At 42.5% G+C, this 19,848-nt stretch overlaps 2 protein-coding genes across 6 annotated transcripts in view; both read right to left on the bottom strand.

The window, feature by feature from the left end:
- slc22a15 (solute carrier family 22 member 15) overlaps positions 1-1,705 on the bottom strand; it is a 91,147-nt gene extending 89,442 nt beyond the window's left edge. For all 4 annotated transcript variants that reach the window (XR_011954707.1, XR_011954708.1, XM_072557952.1 and 1 more), the window contains exon 1: positions 1,582-1,705. Coding sequence is in view for 2 of the 4 variants with exons in the window: in XM_072557952.1 (XP_072414053.1) it covers positions 1,582-1,665 (84 nt within the window). In the remaining 2 variants the exon portion in view is untranslated. The remainder of the gene's footprint in view (positions 1-1,581) is intronic.
- Positions 1,706-9,916: 8,211 nt separating this feature from the next.
- reep3b (receptor accessory protein 3b) overlaps positions 9,917-19,848 on the bottom strand; it is a 54,032-nt gene continuing 44,100 nt past the window's right edge. For both annotated transcript variants that reach the window (XM_072557950.1, XM_072557951.1), the window contains exons 4-8: positions 17,636-17,756; positions 16,429-16,542; positions 14,191-14,335; positions 11,785-11,936; positions 9,917-11,006 (exon numbers count right to left, since the gene is read on the bottom strand). In XM_072557950.1, coding sequence (XP_072414051.1) covers positions 10,938-11,006; positions 11,785-11,936; positions 14,191-14,335; positions 16,429-16,542; positions 17,636-17,756 — 601 coding nt within the window. In that variant the 3' untranslated portion in view covers positions 9,917-10,937. The remainder of the gene's footprint in view (positions 11,007-11,784; positions 11,937-14,190; positions 14,336-16,428; positions 16,543-17,635; positions 17,757-19,848) is intronic.

The raw sequence follows: 19,848 nt of genomic DNA, 5'->3' as shown, positions 1-19,848 counted from the left end.
GGAGGGGGTGATGATGGGGGGGGAGGGGGTGATGATGGGGGGGGAGGGGGTGATGATGGGGGGGAGGGGTGATGATGGGGGGGGAGGGGGTGATGATGGGGGGGAGGGGGTGATGATGGGGGGGAGGAGGTGATGATGGGGGGGGGGAGGAGGTGATGATGGGGGGGGAAGGGGGGTGATGATGGGGGGAGGGGGGTGATGATGGGGGGGAGGGGGTGATGATGGGGGGGAGGGGGTGATGATGGGGGGGAGGGGGTGATGATGGGGGGGGAGGGGGTGATGATGGGGGGGGAGGGGGTGATGATGGGGGGGAGGGGGTGATGATGGGGGGGGAGGGGGTGATGATGGGGGGGGAGGGGGTGATGATGGGGGGAGGAGGTGATGATGGGGGGGGAGGGGGGTGATGATGGGGGGGAGGGGGTGATGATGGGGGGGAGGGGGTGATGATGGGGGGGTGGGGGTGATGATGGGGGGAGGGGGAGGGGGTGATGATGGGGGGAGGGGGAGGGGGTGATGATGGGGGGGGAGGGAGTGATGATGGGGGGAGGGGGAGGGGGTGATGATGGGGGAGGGGAGTGGGTGATGATGGGGGGGAGGGGGTGATGATGGGGGGGGAGGGGGTGATGATGGGGGGGGAGGGGGTGATGATGGGGGGGGAGGGGGTGATGATGGGGGGGGAGGGGGTGATGATGGGGGGAGGAGGTGATGATGGGGGGGAGGGGGTGATGATGGGGGGGAGGGGGTGATGATGGGGGGGGGAGGGGGGTGATGATGGGGGGAGGGGGAGGGGGTGATGATGGGGGGAGGGGGTGATGATGGGGGGGAGGGGGTGATGATGGGGGGGGAGGGGGTGATGATGGGGGGGGAGGAGGTGATGATGGGGGGGTGGGGGTGATGATGGGGGGGAGGGGGTGATGATGGGGGGGAGGGGGTGATGATGGGGGGGAGGGGGTGATGATGGGGGGGAGGGGGTGATGATGGGGGGAGGGGGTGGGGGTGATGATGGGGGGGAGGGGGTGATGATGGGGGGGAGGGGGTGATGATGGGGGGAGGGGAGGGGGTGATGATGGGGGGAGGGGGTGATGATGGGGGGGAGGGGTGATGATGGGGGGGGGGAGGGGGTGATGATGGTGGGGGGAGGGGGAGGGGGTGATGATGGGGGGGAGGGGAGGGGGTGATGATGGGGGGGGAGGGGGTGATGATGGGGGGGAGGGGAGGGGGTGATTGATGGGGGGGAGGGGGTGATGATGGGGGGGAGGGGAGGGGGTGATGATGGGGGGGGAGGGGGTGATGATGGGGGGGAGGGGGTGATGATGGGGGGGAGGGGGTGATGATGGGGGGGGAGGGGGTGATGATGGGGGGGGAGGGGGTGATGATGCACAGTTTGAATTCCCAGGAGCTGCTTTTGTTTCCCCCGAAGTCGCCGCTCGAGCGACACAATGTTCAATACTCCCTGCACCGACCCAGGACCCAGGACCCAGCCCCCGCCCCCCGGCCCCCCCGGCCCCCCCCCGGGCCCCCCCCGGCCCCCCCCGGCCCCCCCCGGCCCCCCGGCCCCCCCGGCCCCCGGCCCTCACCCACCTGTAGAAGGACAAAAGTCACTGTCAGCCGCTTCTGATATCGCCCGAACTCTCCGACCGACACCATCGCGCCATCTACATCCATCCCGGCGGCAGCGGCGGCGAAAGGCCCCGTGATAGCGCCTCCCTACAGGCCGCTCCCAGTAACACAGGCCGCTCCCACTAACACACCCAGACCCCGCGACAGCGCCGCCCAACAGGCCGCTCCCGGTATCACACCCAGACCCCGCGCGACAGTGCTTCTCTACAGGCAGCTCCCGGTATCACACGCAGACCCCGCGACTCCGCCGCCCTACAGGTAACTCCCGATATCACACCCAGACACCGCGACTGCGCAGCCCTACAGGCCGCTCCAGGTATCACACCCAGACCCTGGAACTGCGCCGCCCTACAGGTAGCTCCAGGTATCACACGCAGACCCCGCGATTGCGCCGCCCTACAGGCAGCTCCCGGTATCACACGCAGACCCCGGGAGATCTTGTTCGTGAAGAGGCGCTGCACCCGGAACATTGAGCGATTGAGACACAGAGATGTACAGCACGGAAACAGACCCTCCGGTCTAACTGGGGTCGTTTGGCTCAGTTTGCTGGATCTCTGGTTTGCAGTGCTGTATGATACCAAAAATATTGGATCAGTTCCTCACTGGCTGAGGTGACTGCTCTCATTCTCTTCCCTGAGATTTGGTGACCCTAATGTTAAATAAGTGTTCAGCTATATCCCCTTAATCCCCAAACACGGTAGGTCAGTTCTGCAGAGGGTTATCATTTTTTTCTATAAAAAACATAAAAGAGTAATAACACCCGTCAGTCAACAGGCAAATTTAGAAGTCAGAATTGTTGGACTTTACTCAGTCATTTAAATTCTAATTTCAAATAGCAAGGAGCTGCAGAACAACGACCCCATCTTCAGATCAGATTTCAGATGGCAAATAGCTAGAAGTTCTAATGATGGCAGCTTCATCAGATTTCACAAAGTATTTCAATGAAAAATCACTTTGTTAGTTTAGCTTTAAAGATTGTTCTGATCGACAAAAGCCACTGTCTTGTCAGCCACCGACAACTGCTGCCCTCTAATTCTATGAACTTAAAAAAGGCAGCTTTGTCCAGCAAAAGGCTCAGAATTAATGTATAGCACAAATTCTAAGGATCCTTCAGCCATTTTTCATTTCTCTGGTACCCTCCCCACCTCTATTGATTCCTGAAAGATCACTATCAATTCCTCAGCTACCTCCTTCAGAGCCCTTGAGTGTAGTCCATCTGGTCCAGATGATTTATCCACCTTCAGATCTTTCAACTTCCTAGCACTTGTCCATAGTGACTGCCACTGCATTGACATCTGCCCTGACACGCAAAGTTCTGGTATGCTGCTGTGTCAGCATAGATGAGTTGGACCCAAGGGTCTGTTTCTCAGCTGTATGACTCAATGGTGTCTTTCTCTGTGAAAACTGATGCCAAGTACCTATTCAGTTCAACTGCCATTTGTTTGCTCCCCATTACTTCTCCAGCTTCATTGTCCAGCAATTCATTGTCCATTATTGCCTCTCTATCTTTCATACATCAAAAGAAATTCATGCAGTCTGCTTTTATATTACTAGCTAGCCCACCCAATTACACATTCAATTCTGCAGCTATCTTCTGTTTCAGTCATCATCACCTCACCACTTACTAATTTAGCATCTGAAAAATTTGAATGACAGCAGTGCTCCTGCAGAACATTATTTCTAATCTTTCACCAGTCTCAGCACCTATTTATTCCCCTCTGTAAATTTCAGTCATTCTCCTGGATTCACTGGCATTGGACACACAGATGAGCACACAATCAGAAATTTACTGCTCAATATCACATACTCACCTTTATTGTTAACTTCAAATTGGTAATCAAACTTCTTGACTGTGGGTTAAATTAACACTCCACAGACTGGAATGCATAGTCTAGCCCAACACTCCAGGCAATACTAAGGGAACACTGCATTGTTGGAGCTGTTGAGGTGAGATAGTTAACTGCAATGATCTTCCCCCTCGGTGTGCAATAGATCCCATGAATCTATTTAAGAGCAGGGCAGTTCTCTCATGATATTGGCCATTATGTAACCCTGTTTATTTGCACATTAACTGTACGTGAATCTTTTTCATCCAAATAACAACTGAGACATGTCAAAACATATTTTAGATGCAAAGTACTTTGCAAAATTCTGCAGTCACATAAGGTAGCACATAAATGCAAGGTTTTATTTTTGGTTCTGCCTTTGCTCTCCATACGTACCTGACTTTTCATCTGAATGGTAGTTTTTACTATGACCATTGCAAGGATTAAAGTGAGAGGGCAAAGATTTAAAAGGGACTTTTTTGCAAGGTTTGTAGCTCAGGTTGAGGTTTAGGGTGTAGGTTTGCTCGCTGAGCTGTAGGTTTGATATCCAGACGTTTCATTACCTGGCTAGGTAACATCATCAGTGGCGACCTCCAAGTGAAGCAAAGCTGTTGTCTCCTGCTTTCTATTTATATCTTTCTCCTGGATGGGGTTCCTGGGGTTTGTGGTGATGTCATTTCTGAGGGGTTGATAGATGGCATTGTGGTTGGAGTGCCAGGCCTCGAGGAATTCTCTGGCATGTCTTTGCTTAGCCACTCCCAGCTTAGACGTGTTGTCCCAGTCAAAATGGTTTTTTTCATCCGTGTGTAGGGCTACGAGGGAGAGAGAGTCGTGTCATTTTGTGGCTAGCTGGTGTTCATGTATCCTGGTGGCTAACTTTCTTCCTGTTTGTCCTACGTAGAGTTTGTGGCAGTCCTTGCATGGAATTTTGTAGATGACGTTGGTTTTGTCCATGGGTTGTACTGGGTCTTTTAAGTTTGTTAGTTTTTGTTTGAGAGTGTTGGTGGGTTTGTTGGTGGGATAGATCTAGATGCCATCTATCAACCCCTCAGAAAACGAACAGGAACTGACATCACCACAAACCCCAGGAACCCCATCCAGGAGAAAGATATAAATAGAAAGCAGGAGACAACAGCTTCACTTCACTTAGAGGTTCCCACTGATGATGTTACCTAGCCAGGTAATGAAACATCTGGATATCAAACCTATAGCTCAGCGAGCAAACCTACACCCTAAATTTAAAAGGGACATAAGGAACAACCTTTTTATGTGTATGGAATGAGCTGGCAGAGGAAGTGGTAGAGCCTGGTACAATTACAACATTTAAAAGGCAGCTGGATGGGTATATGAATAGAAAGGATTTACAGGAATATGGGCCAAGTGCTGGCAAATGGGACTAGATTGGCTAAGGATATCTGGTCAGCATGGATGAGTTGGACTAAAAGTCTGTTTCCGTGCTGTGCATTTCTATGACTCGAAGTACAATGTTAGCTTTAAACTGACTGCTACATTTTACATCTGACACCATTGGCCATCACATCCTATCAATCTGCCTTACATTAAGTCCTGCATCAGCCAAAATTCCTATGTTTGCAATTCAGCAAAAATTTAAACCATACTTTTTAGTTTATGTCAGCACCGAAGTGCCTCTGATTTCATTTCCAACTGTCTCCCAACCACCCACTCAAAGCATAACCTTGCTATTCTGATGGACTCAGCTCTTATTTTCACAGAATAGTTTGTACTCTTCACTTCCTGTTCCCATACTGCAATCCATACCTTTATCACCTGGACAATTACATTGTTGTATGCTGTCCTCTGAGACCACAATTGTACCAGCTGCCTTTCCAATTTAAACAATGCTCCTCCAGTTCCAGGTTCCCAGTCAATTCTTCCTTCAATCATTGGACATTCCCTTTTTGCACACAGCAACTGTTGAGAATTCTGTCCCAAAAGCACACTTCATTCATTCCCTTTGGGTTGGAAAGCTGCTGAATGGTCAGCCATTCTGAATCCTTCCTGTCATAGATATGTACAGCATAGAAACAGACCCTTCAGTCCAATTCGTCTACACTGACCAGACATCCTAACCTAATTAGTCCCATTTGCTGTGTTTGCTATGCAGTGTTTTGAGATATGACATCAAAAAACAAACGAAAACTGACCTGCTTTTGATGTCATTCTGAACAATGCAGTTACAATTATAGTTCAAGGTTTGTGTAAAGAGGTGTAGCTCAGGTGTCAGTTGCCGTGGTAATGAGTATGTTCGCCAAGCTGGGAAGTTGGTTTGCAGACATTTCGTTCCCTGTCTAGGTGACATCCTCAGCATTGTGGAGCCTCCTGTGAAGTGCTGATGTACTGTGTTGGTTGGAATTGGATTCATTCCTGCCGATTCCGGTTCCAGTTCCTCATTGCAGTGGTCGGAATACTGAATCTAGGTCAATGGGTTTATTGATGGAGTCCACGGACGTGTGCTATGCTTCTGGAAATTCTCTGGCTGTCCTCTGTTTGGCTTGTCCCATTATTATTGTTATGCCAGTCGAATTTGTGGTGGTGAGTTGTTGTCTGAGCGTGGCTGTCAGTTTACGGGCTGTCATGAAGCCAAGTGGTCGGAGAAGTCTGGCTGTCAGTTCAGAGACATTTTTTTTTTAAGGTAGCGTGGTTAGCATGTTGGGTCTTTGCACGTCCTAGTCACGTTGTCTGTCTGCTGGGTATCTGCAGATGAAGTTGTGGGGATATTTGTTTGTGGCAAAGCCAAACACTTAGAGAATTTCTAGAAGCATGGCACTCATCCATGAACTCCATCAACAAACACAGCAACTAAGACCCAATCGACTGAAATGAATAACCAGAACCAGCAACCGGAAGCAGCAGGAACAAAACCAAATAAATCCCAGAAGACACAGTCCAGCAGCACTTCACAGGAGGCTCCACAGCACTAAGGATGTCACCTCGACAGGGGGTGAAATGTCTGCAATCCAACTTCCCAGCTCGGTGAACATACTCACAACAACTGCAACCAATTAGTGTTACATGGCAGTTATCACCACACACTTAGTTTCTGTTGTTCAACATTTAACCTGCCTAATTTCATGGCAATTCTAACAACTCCGAGAAGAGAAAGCCTAACTCTCTTTGAAACAATTGTAAAAATAGATCCAGGTGAATATATGCATAATGAAACAGAAGTTAATACAGGTCTTGAATAAATAAAAGCTTTTAAATACTCATGTCTCAGTCCTGACACAGGGAGAGATTTGAAAGGTCTGGAATATGAGTGTACAGTTTTGAAGAACATTTCTGGACTCTGGGATAAATGGCTGCTTGCTAATACAAATTTTTTTTCAAGGCCACTGGCAAGAAAGAATAAGATCAAAAGAGATCAAGTTAAAAATTACCATTGGGTGAGGTTACACCAGATAACAAGTGCAGGACAAAGATTGTTTTCCATTACCAATGAGCTCTCCATTGTACCCAGTCCAAATGTGAAAGCAACCCTTCCCCAAAATGTTTGGGATATTTGAGTAAAGTTGTAACACATAATGGAGAAAACTCAGCCAACTTGTGCAGGGGGTGGGGGGGGGGGGGTGGGGGGAGAATTGCTATAGGAGGTTTAGCCTTGCTGGCCAAGACAGCTGACTTGCATTGTGATTCCCACTTCATGTTTTAATTTGCGTTTGATTTCAATACAGTGCCCCTGCGGGGGCTGCTTCACTTTTATTTATTTTTTGGACTATCTGGAAGAGCAGAGAATGTTTTCTTCTGTAGTTTAACCCCATATTGCCCCTCTCCTTTTGGTAGGGAGGGGATCAAGGGAACTGGATTTTCTGTTTACTTTTTATTTGGCCCCTCAGTCCTACTTTATGATTTGTTAAGATCATGGCTGATCTGATTGCAGCCTTAACTACAACTTGCCACCTCTTCTCCATACATCGCAATTCCCTTGCTAATTAAAAATCTGCCCAACTTAATCTTGAACATATTCACTGATCCACCCTCTAATGCTAACTGGGAAACACAATTCCAAAGACTAACAACTCTGAGACTAAATGTCATTTCTGTCTCTAAATGGGAGACTAATTATTTTCCAATTGCGCCCCCAAAGGGAAAATATCTTCTCGATATCAATCCTGTCAAGCTAAATCAGAATCGTTGTTTCAAAGTGCCCACCTTCTTCTTGTGCACTCCAGTGAGTACAAGGCACAGCTGCCCAACCTTTCTCCATAATACAAACCCCTCATCCTAAAAATCAGACCAGTGAACATGCTCTGAACATAAGATTATCCAACAAATAAGGTGACCTAATCTGTATACAGTACTTGAGGCATAGTTTCACCAAAGCACTGTAGTGATCAAGGCTTCACTATTTGGACATCACAATCTTTTCTGAATTACTTGTTCCACCTGCAGGCTAATACTTTGCAATTCATGCAGGATACCCAGAATTCTGCTGTACCATACCATTCTGCAGCTTTTCTCCATTTTTTTTAAAAAGTGGAAAGGAGTGGCATGGTGGCTCAATGGTGAGCACTGCTGCCTCACAGCACCAGATACCTGGGTTCAACCCCCACCTTGGGTGACTGTCTGTATGGAGCTGGCATATTCTTCTATCTGCGTGGGTTTCATCAAGGTGCCTCCCAAAGTCCAAACGTGTGCAGTTTAGGTGGATAGGTCATGCTAAATTGTCCATATGTGCAGGTTAGTTGGGCCAGCTATGTGAAATGCAGGGTTACAGGGATTGAGGAGGGCAGTGGTTCTGGGTGGGATGCTCTTCAGAGGGTCAGCTTTGACTCGATGAGCCGAATGGTATGCTTCCACACTGTAGGGATTCTTTAACTCTAAATTCAATAAAAGAAGCAGCATATATAAAATACTGTAGTTGATAATTTTAAATCAGGATGTGCCAAGAATGATGGTCAGAGTTCGAAAGGGATAAGGGCAGAAGGTTGACCAGTAAATTACATGTATCAAATTATAGTTCAAAGTTTGAGAGAAGATTTGTAGCTCGGGTTCTGTTCACCGAGCTGGGAAATTGTGTTGCAGATGTTTCGTCCCCTGTCTAGGTGACATCCTCAGTGCTTGGGAGCCTCCTGTGAAGCGCTTCTGTGATCTTTCCTCCGGAATTGATGGTGATTTGTATCTGCCGCTTCCGGTTGTCAGTTCCAGCTGTCCGCTGCAGTGGTCGGTATATTGGGTCCAGGTCGATGTGCTTATTGATTGAATCTGTGGATGAGTGCCATGCCTCTAGCAATTCCCTGGCTGTTCTGTTTGGCTTGTCCTATAATAGTACTGTTGGCCCAGTCAAACTCATGTTGCTTGTCATCTGAGTGTGTGGCTACTAAGGATAGCTGGTCATGTCGTTTCTAGTTACAAAACTAGCCACAAACCGACACGACCAGCTATCCTTAGTAGCCACACACGCAGATGACAAGCAACATGAGTTCAACTGGAACAACACTACTATTATAGGACAAGCCAAACAGAGAACAGCCAAGGAATTCTTAGAGGCAGGGCATTCATCCACAGATTCAATCAATAAGCACATCGACCCGGACCCAATATACCGGCCACTGCAGTGGACAGCTGGAATTGACAACTGCAAGCGGCAGGTACAAATCACTATAAATGCTGGAGGAAACATCACAGAAGCACTTCACAGGAGGCTCCCAAGCACTGAGGATGTCACCCAGACAGGGGACGAAACGTCTGCAACACAAATTCCCAGCTCAGTGAACAGAACCACAACAGCAAATTATAGTGTTCTTTAAAAAGTCAGTGTAAGTGCAAGTTAGTGATGGCCAATCAGTGGCATGTAGTGAATCTCTATCAGATATATTTCTGCGGCATTACCGCACTGTCTCTCAGACGATGCTCAAAGTCAAGTTTACATCAGTGTGCTCAAGTGGTGTATCAGAGACCGATAGCCATGATTTGAAGATCAGATCAGTTATCCCCAATGTACTAGCCAGCATTTATCCTTCAAGGTAAAAACAATGACTGCAGATGCTGAAAATCAAATACTGGATTAGTGGTGCTGGAAGAGCACAGCAGTTCAGGCAGCATCCAACGAGCAGCGAAATCAACGTTTCGGGCAAAAGCCCTTCATCAGGAATAAAGCATGAAGGGCTTTTGCCCGAAACGTTGATTTCGCTGCTCGTTGGATGCTGCCTGAACTGCTGTGCTCTTCCAGCACCACTAATCCAGTATTTATCCTTCAGTCAAGTCTCACAAAACAGCACTGACATTATCGAATTGCTATTTGTAAAGCTTTATGCAAATCAACTGTCTAAACATTACATCAGTTTGAACGTGCTTCACTGGCTCTCAAGTATATTTGAGGCATGCAGTGGTTGCAAAAATCACCAAATAAATAAATTCAAAGTCTCCTTTTAGGTATTTCAAGACCAAACTTGGAGTGATGAACAACACCGACCATCAAGTACACATAATAAAGCAGTCAAAGGCAAAAATGTGGTCTACCAGAAGTAGATTTATTAAAATATAAGCTCCAAGTCTTGCACTAATTGGTATATCTGTTGCAGCTCAGCTGCATTCTACACATCAGAACACAACCAAAACTTCAGCTATTTTGGGGACCTGGTAAATAAATAGTCATCTACTACACAGTGTCAACATTTACCTGAATGGCAGAATTCAGAGAATACTTTACATTCAAGACTACACATGATAATTTCCCCAAGTACTTGCTTCAAAAATTACATTGGTACATTTCAGGTTTAAAAACGAAGGAAATTAAAGGATTTACAGCATAAACACCCTTACAGCATAAACAACCTTATTGAAGTGAAGGCACCATTAAACTTTACAAAACTATAAAAACATGCAATTAGTGTTCCATACACTTATATTTGAAAATACCAAGAATTTTGCATTTTGGCTTCAAAAATACACAACTTTGGAAGCATGTTATTTGTAAAATGCACATATATTACAATACTAACATTCCAAATATTAACCTAGAAAGTCACCAAGCGTTCCTGAAAACATTTTAAGTAGGAGTCAGGTGTGCACTTCTATGAAGAAGGTGCATTTGGAATATTTGTTGATTTTGATGCTTTAAAGATAGCTCAAATTCAAGTTATTTTTAAGACCTGGAAGTATTCAAGTATTTCATATTTTTTGCTTGAAATAATCAGTCTTGGTTTCTCAGTTGTCCAATTCTTCTTTGTTCTGTTCCAATAGTTCAGGCAAAAAGTTAAGTTGATCAATGATGATTACATTTCCTGTTAATTTTTTTTTAAAAACTACCAGTAATGTTCATTACATTCAAGCCCACTGATCACAGGACACACTTACAATGAAAGCGGCAGCCAATTGCTGGGTTAACTCAGTGAGATCAGTCAAGAAGAGACTATGTGGGAACTATGAATTGCAGTTTTTTTTTGAAAAATTGAAATATTTATAATATATCAAACTGCATATATTCAGGTTAAGTCACAATCAGTAGAAATCTTTAGCAAAATAGTCACTTCATCCTGTAGTGATATAATTACACTGGGGTCTCTTCTTTGTTCTCAGTTTCAGTGATCCATACCTGGTCTGTACAAAATAAAATTTGTTTAATACATTTTTTTTAAATGAAATTCACATTAACACTTGCCTATTGTCCATACTAATAATTATCAGGCATGTTGAATTTTTCCAAACAATTCACACTTCTCATTTTCAATTTCCCCATTCACGTATAAACCATTCCTTGGAGAGGGTGCAGCGATTTAGTCAAAATAGCAAAAGGCATGAGGGACTTTGGTCATTAAAATTATACAGTTGAAGTTATTCTCCTAACAGCACAGAAAGGTTAATTATTTAATTTTGAACAGCTGAATCACAATACTAATATATTACAGGGTAAACAAAAGAGAAAATGCCTTACTAACTTTGCTCTGTAAGTTGGAATTGCACTCCAAGTATTTTTATTTTATAAGTTGGAAGCAGATTCAATACCAATGAATTTTCACTCAGCTGAAATCTATGCCCCCTTGTCACCATCATTTATGACATTGCAAAAAAGTGCTCTTAACAAAACCCTTCAAGTTTGACAAAATCAATGCTTTAGCAGAAGTAGTCCATGATTTCGATGGGATTAAGTTCTATGTTGTACAAGCAAGCAAACATCTGATCAGTTTTCAAATTCATACTCAATGCTGAACAGAACCTAAATTTCAACTGTAGTCATTTTAGCTCAAACTGTATTTAGATATAAACTGAAACATTAAAATCACTTCAATACATGCCCCAAAACACAGTAAGAAATCAAAATGAGGATGACAGATTAAAAGAGAAAGATGCAAAGCTGTAGAGGGCAGATAGAATTTACCTCTTTACGATAGCCTCGCTGTTTCAGTTTAAGGCTCTGTGATCGTCGGAGGTATTTCTGTTTGGCAATCTCATCGTCTGAATGAACAGCATCATGGTCTTCTTCTGACTGCCCCTTACCATCCATATCATCATCAAAATTAAAACTCCTGTCTGAAATGAAATGACAATTTACTAACCATAGTCTGCAAATTCTCTTGCACAATCTTATGGATGCGAAAGTCGAGTGTCTGCCAATGGACAAAGCAGGCATTGAAGTTCACTTCACTGTTTAAATTCCATCAGGAACAATGCCCAAATTAGGAAAATCATTCTACAGTCGACCTATTCTCCACATGGGGGCACCAAACACTTTAATAACCAGACACCATAGCTCTCAAAACAACTCAGTGGCTCATACAGTTGGAACCTAGGATTGGTCTAGAATTGGAAAAACACATTTTGCAGTTTCAGAATATCTGTCCACCCAGGCTAAATACATCAGAACACACAACACACCCATGGTGCACATCTATATATCTATAAATATAATTAAACATCAATTATACAATTTTTGTCACCACCAGCAGGAAATTAAAATATGTTCCTCTCTCCAGAAACGATGAATATGTAATCATCAGACCTTAAATGCTTTTACAAACAGCTCCAAGTGCTAGATAAGCAGGAGATACAAAAGTAGAGAGCTTGGCACAAGGTGCCCAATGTAATTAGTTATATTGAACACACACAGCTAGTTATATTTGCCATTGTATTGAGTAATAATTATAATTCACTTGATTATTTTGAATTTATTTTGATTTAGAAAACTTAGCAAAACTGGAAGTTTCACCTGTGCATGATCATTCAGGATGCATTTCCACAAGTTCAGTCACTGCAGGTTGGTCTTGGCACCAACGCTAAACCATAAATCCAGTGCTTATTCTGCTTTTCAATTAGCCTCTGGACACTCCACATAATCCCTCAATTCTGAATTTAGGCCAAACTGACAAAAATTGTGATGGCAGTGAAATTATTGTTAATCCAACAGATATACTATGAAGCATTCAAAAACAACTGATCATCAGGATACACGTTACAACAAGGCAAAAAGTTCTCATTTGGAAACAATATATTTGTCCCTTTACTACACTGGTTTCATGATGCATTTCCTACTTTCACAGTGTGGGCCTCTTTTAGCAAAGTACAAAGTGACATTATGTCATTATATGCAAACAATAATTTGCAAATTTCAAAAAGCCACTTGCCAATTGGTAAGCAAAATAGGGAAACACTTTAGATCAATGAATATCAATGACATGATTGTCAATTCATCTTGAAATACTTAGTATGCACAGCCTTGCAAGAGCTGGCGACAGAGTGCATGGGGTAAAGCAAGTTTCAGATTTCTACCAATGTGGAAAAGTAGTGCTGAAGCAAATCTGTAAACTGAAGATAAACATACACATTTCCGTAATCACATGTTTCAACTGAAGTCTGGCAGACTGCCAAACTTGCCAGATGTCAAGGCTGGGAAAGCGAGCAGTTCTGCCTTCCCTCCCTCAGAACAAGATGAGAATCAAGTTTAAAAATTCATGTTTGCCGAGCCAAATCCTCTGGAGCATGCTCAACTGCAATGAAATACTAATTGCCATTCTAGAGATTTGTGGTCTCCAGGAGCAGGAAACAATTAATGAAAGTTACAAAGTGAATTTTACTGTTCAAACTCATCACAGGTCAGGAAATTACTGAAATTAAGTGAGGATGTCACTAGTAAGCCAAAGTTCATTGCCCATCCATGAATGACTCAAAGAGACAGTGGTCAGTTACCTTCTTGACAACTAAATTCCTTGGTAAGCCACGTCAGAAAGCAGTTAAGAGATAGTCGCATTGCTGTGCATTTGGAGTCATATATCGGCCAGATGATACAAGGATGACAGATTTCCTTCCCTCAATAATACTAGAGACCCAGATGAGGCTTTTATGACCATCCAACTGTTCAATGGTCAATATTACTCGTTGTAGATGCTTATTCCAGATTTTTCTTGAAATAAATTTGTTACCATGGCAAGATTTGAATGCTAATCTCATGACCACAGGATTACTAGCTCTGTAATATAATCATTATAGCTCAGATATTTGACTGCCAGCTAACTCTTTGGTTTCAAGTGAAGCCCAGATCTCAGATTAAAAGATGGTGATACTGAATCCCATTCTGAAATGCCAGACTGGTGTAGTGAACTCCAGGTGCCCTTCTCTTTACCCAAACTCCCTACTTTCCAAAACAATTCAGGCATGGTACATCCATGTGACAACTGCAGTCCAGTTTCAGAGTTTACTTTCCACAAAGTTTATATGCTGCTGCACTACATATCTCACCACTTCAACAATTACATTTAAGTGGTTGTCATGTTTTTGTTAAACTACTTACTAGCATCATCTTTCAAATGTTTCATCTTCCTTCTGGCGTCGACAGCACCATCGATGGCACGGTATCCTACTGGCTCATCACCTTGTATTGCTGTTAAATCGTGCATACTCAAACTTCTCAGTCTTTCTGTGATTGCACCTTGACTCTACGTAGAACAACAAAAATTAGAGATCGTAAACCTTCATTTTTCACCAAATGCATCCAATGTTTAACTATAAGCACAGCAGTTGTTACAGATTTTAAAAAGTCTTCCTTCTGTCTTAAAGGATACATGCACAAAATGGTGTGGCACAAAGTCAGAGGTCAGGTTTAATCTCAGATCTAGAATGTGTAATGTCAGCTGGGGCTATACACATTGAGACCATCATGGTCAGACTTCAATTAAAAAATGTAAGGCTCTCTACTGCCATCCAGTAACCAAAGTGTGCTGATTGAGATGAGTCTCACCATAGTCAAGTAGCCACTTGGAACAATGCTCAAGCTCTCTCATGAACAATGCTCATTCTAACAAGTGGATAACTTCTAAGCGCTTCAAACATTGGTCACTTACAACAACAGGGATTCACAAATATATTGAGGAGGAATTCCTACCCCTTCCCTCCTAATAAGAGGGCAACTCATCTCAGAAATCTACTTCAGGTTTCTAGCAACATGGAATTAAAACTGCAGTGCAATTTCAACATCACAAATGACATTGGAAAGTCTTATTTTTTTTAAAAAAACAAAAAAGATCAATACATAATCAAAACCAGGTGACAATGGATATTACTAAACCAAGGAAAAAGATAAATAAGAAAAAAAATCCCAAAGGAAAGCAACTAGTTTACATGCGCAACTGTCAAAATCCTGTTTTTTCATAAACACTGTTAAAAGCAACACTTAGAGATTTTAAAAAACTGCATATCAATACAAGCTAACTATAACTGGCACAATCACATGACAACATTTAAGCAACTGGACAGAACTGTATTCTCCAGAGTGAGCACAAGCAAGAGCTGGAAATAATTTAGCTTGTTATAAATGGGAAACTATAAATTGTGCTTTGCATAAAATTAGGAGGTCAAAACCAATACCAAAATTCCTCAAAGAATGGAAGTCTAAACCAGAGATCCACAAGGACCAGCAAGGAGTGGTTTTTTGTTTTACTGTCAGGATATGTTGACAAGTTAACAAATGTAGCAATTAGAAGATGACCTTTTTCCAACTGAAACTTCAATTGGTACAAAGACTTGTTCAATTTTCATTCCATAACCAATTGCTTGCAATGTTAATTATAGAAGAACCCACCCCAATATCTCCATTTTAATTTTCAGATCAACTTACAGTTCAAAGTTTTTAAAGCTGCTTGAATCCCAAAACACACAGATTGTATAGAAATATTCAAAAGGACAAAACACATTGAAGTTGCAAGGCTACTGATGAGGAATACACGCTGCTTGTAGCTTGAAAAGCCAGCAATACAATTCCAATTATTGGAATTTTCCCAACAGTGACACACATCCAAATTTAAGGCTAAAAAAGGTAATTAGTGCCAGTCAACCATATCTTAGAAAAATAAGTACAGCAGCAATTATCCATGTCAAACAACTTATGCCAATAGTCTCATTACCTCAACTTGAATGGGCCAGTACAACAGCAGAAAGCTGAGCAACAATCCTGAAGACAGTTTGCGAGTACAGGCAAGAGAAAGCAATATCACAGTTAGAATAAAAGACAGAAGGGTAACTACAAGCTAGGCAAGAACAAAGTTAAATCGATAAAACTGTTGGTGCAGAATTAAAATACAACGGAAATAAACCGTGTTTTTAATATATGCATCAACTTTTGGTATATTCAAGTATTTGGATGCTTAATAAAGGCATACTTTAAGATAGTCTAACATTGTAAAAGTAAACCTGAAATATCTGATGATGCATGTGGTGCACTTTAGGAGGATGTGTGCACAAAAATGAAAAACATACCATTCTGTTTTCTCTTTTGCGTACGACCTTTGATGCAAACTAATATCCATGTTACAAATGTTCCCGCTTTCATTTCTTGCACATGTACCTTAGAACTTTAAAAAATAAACCTTACAGGATAAACACAGGATGGTCTTAACTCAGCCTGAAAACAGGATGGGATAAATTCCAAAGAGGGTCTAGAACTATGTTATGTTCAGATATTAAAATATTGTGTGAATTTGATTTTATACAAATCTTCAACTTCAGCAATTTTCAACAAGGATACAATACTTGCCTTCACTGCAGCAGTCACAGCAGCAGTTGCAGCAAAGTTTAGACCTTGCTTTCCAAACTTCACCATAGTATCGTAGCTTCGATCTTTGGCTTGATTAATATAGTCATCAATTTCCTGTAAATATTAGTTCAAAAATTAAACTCCACTGTCCTTTACATAAAGATTGATTAATAGATTTGTGAGAAAGTTTTCAAAACAAGACTTAAATTTTTGTTGAAATGTTAAGGCAGAATTTGAATTTATTCAATTCGCTTTTCAATTAGGAACAATCCAAAGCTTCACATAACCAATATGTAACAGGCAAGTCCAAACAGCAATTAGTCAAGTAATCAGTTAATCAATAGACCAAGAGATACAAGTTGAAAATGCTCCACTTTTGTTGGGTCACATTTTATGTCCACTTGGGAGGAAAACGGGTCTAAAATTTAACATTTCATCTGAAGAAAGCCACAGGTGACATTGTAGTACTCCTTCAATACTTATTCTCTATCTATTAGAACAGTAATGTGTGAATATATTCAGGCTCATTCCATCTCCCAGCTCTATCTGACAACATTAAAGAGGTCCTAGAAGAGTGGATGGAAACCAAATAAATCGTATTTGTGCATTCAGATGTATTTGGCTGTTGGGCCCGAGAAATTGCTTAATTTGCAGCCAGTCATCCCATACTTTACATCCCAAAACTTGACAAGTATAACATTGTATTTGTCGTCCGTAAGGGAAGTCTCAAAAACAGACTACAGCTACTCCATTAAGTCACCTCTCACTGCAGATCAGCTAAACCCGTTCTCATGTACAGTATTTCAAATTATGCCAATTGATAAGCTCGCAAAGATCAATTCGAAGTTAAAAATGTTTTCCATTGCAAATTTTCAGTTAAATATTTGTTGCTAATAAGAGCACAACTGACTTGTAAGATAGAACCAGAAAACACAAAACACTACAGGACAGGCAGAGTGGCCTCCACCTACATTGTAATAATTTTGAAATTCTGTGAAAAGCAAACAAGACTCAAATAAGTTTTATTTCACAAAACTGCAATTAATGTTTCTATTGCACTTTGGTGCATCTTCAGTTTGTGCATCGTGTACTCCAAACCAATACCAGTCCTGATAAAAACTAACAATTTAAATTGCTTTCACTCACATGGTATAGTTAGAATGTGGATCAATTAAGAATTAGACTTAAGAGCAATTGAAATACTTACCCGTTCACGTGAGGAGAGAAGAGGATGCAGGAATTTTCTGTAAAGTAAACTTGCACCGCGAGTGTATGGGGATAGCAGCCAGATAACAAATGCCACTTTAAGTTCATAGTACAGTGGAAGCCTGCAAACAAAGAGTAACAATTATCAAGCTAAATATAAAACTCAGGTCAATTACGGCAGGTATTTAGATGTAAACTGACAAAGTAGAGTCATCTTGGTTCATTACTCGATTACTTATACCATGCTTGCTCAAATTTTGCAAAACACAGCTGCAGTTTGATAAATATAGCTAAGTTGGAAACATATTTTCCACAAATTGCTTCATATAGATGTGCAATTTCAGTTTCACACATCTTTGTCTCCTATTCCCTCACCAGACTCTAAAAGCATGTTACAAAAATTGAAATACAAATTGAGGGCAAACTTTTAGCAAGAGAACTTATTCTTCGAGAGACATATTTCTCCCAAAACAAAGATTAATATTGCCTGAGCTCAGTTTCTGCATGTCACTGGGTGGTGGGCCTCCATGTAGCATCACTGGGCCTCAACTATTTAGAATCTATATTAGTAACTGTTGACGATTTAAGTGATGATGCAACTGATCACATAACTGATCGGGAGAATGCCAGACCAGAATGAGTATGTGAATAGAGGGGTTTGTATTATTCTGCAGAATATTTGATTGTGAACCTATGTATAGATATAAATGAAAGAGGATTACAATACGCAAGGAATTAAAGAACCTTATTCTCCCACACAGTATCAGAGCTTGTTCTGTATTAGCTAATGCCATGCTAAGAATATGACAAATCACTTCCCTGTGCATGCATGGCAAGAATGGTTTAGAATACAACATGGACAGTAGTCAGCTCTACTCAAGGGGAATACAAAGATAAACTTCACTGGAGAAAGGGCACAGTAACTTCAACTGCCAGGGAACCGCAGACAAGTTCAGGCAATATAGTAGATAAGGGAAAAGAGGCAGCCTTGCTGATAATATCTGCTTCAAGGATACCCCATAAGCATTCAAAGCTACAACTGCAACAACCTCTGGAGGAACAAACTGCTATTTACAGCAAAATGGAGAAGGCATCTAGAAACTCTTTTCTAAACCAGGAAACCGATGGCAGCTATGCTCTTGATGTATTTCTGTGAATAAATGAATTTCTTTGAATGGGTCCCATGAATCAATTTTTAGATCCCAAGTCTGCTGGCTAACCTCACCAATTCAGAAAAATTTCCCATGAGCAATTAAATATCCACAACCTGAAATTCAATGATTACAGACCAAATTAAGATCCCAAGTCAGGATGATAAGCAAACAATTGAGTTTGTAACATTTCTTGCTGTTTCCAGCCCACATGGAACGGTCAATATCTTGATGAATACCTAAATACACAGCAGCATCTGAGCTCCTTTTTTATGTTCATGGGATGTGATTATTATTGGCAATCCCTAAAAGCTCTGGATAAAGTGTCTTCTTGAAATGCGAATCCACAGTGGGGCGTGAACAGTTACAGTGCTACTCAGAAGGGAGCTCCAGATTATTAATACAATAGGAATGGCAATGTTTCCAGTTTGGGACAGTGAGTGGCTTGGAGGGGGAATTTGCAGGTGGTAGAGCTCCAATGCATCTACTGCACATGTGATCTCTCTTACCTAGAAGGACATGTTTGGAAAATGCTGTAAAAGCAGTCTTGGTGATGGATGAAGGTTTGCTCTGTCTGGAGGCTCACTGAAGATGTTACCTAGTATGGGGACTAAATATCTGAAAATGAACCTTCCATCTCAGTGAGCAAACCTACATCCAGAACCTCAACCTGAGCTACAAATCTTCTCAAAACTTGCCGGTCTTGGTGAGTTGCTACACTGCATTCTGCAAACAGCACACACTGCTGCGATAAGAGATAGTAAAGGGTTAACACAGTGGATGGAGGGCCACCAGGAGTGGTTTCCCTTGGGATTCTCGATCTATCTTAGGCTCGGCAAATCATCTAAGTGTTTGAACGCCTCACAAGCTAGACTCTCAAATTGGGTGCCAGTTGTGAGTGTGAGAGAGAGAGAGAGAGAGAGAGAGAGAGAGAGAGAGAGAGAGAGAGAGAGAACGAGCGAGAGCGTCAGACTTTTCACTGGATTACATTGTTGGAAATCCTGCAATTATGACTCACCCCTGACTCCCCAAAGCCTGTCCACCACTAAGAAACAAGTCAGTA

This window comes from Chiloscyllium punctatum, chromosome 38 (genome assembly GCF_047496795.1).
Source record: "Chiloscyllium punctatum isolate Juve2018m chromosome 38, sChiPun1.3, whole genome shotgun sequence".
Taxonomy (NCBI): Eukaryota; Metazoa; Chordata; class Chondrichthyes; order Orectolobiformes; family Hemiscylliidae; genus Chiloscyllium; species Chiloscyllium punctatum.
This window is presented reverse-complemented; position numbering and strand designations above follow the sequence as displayed.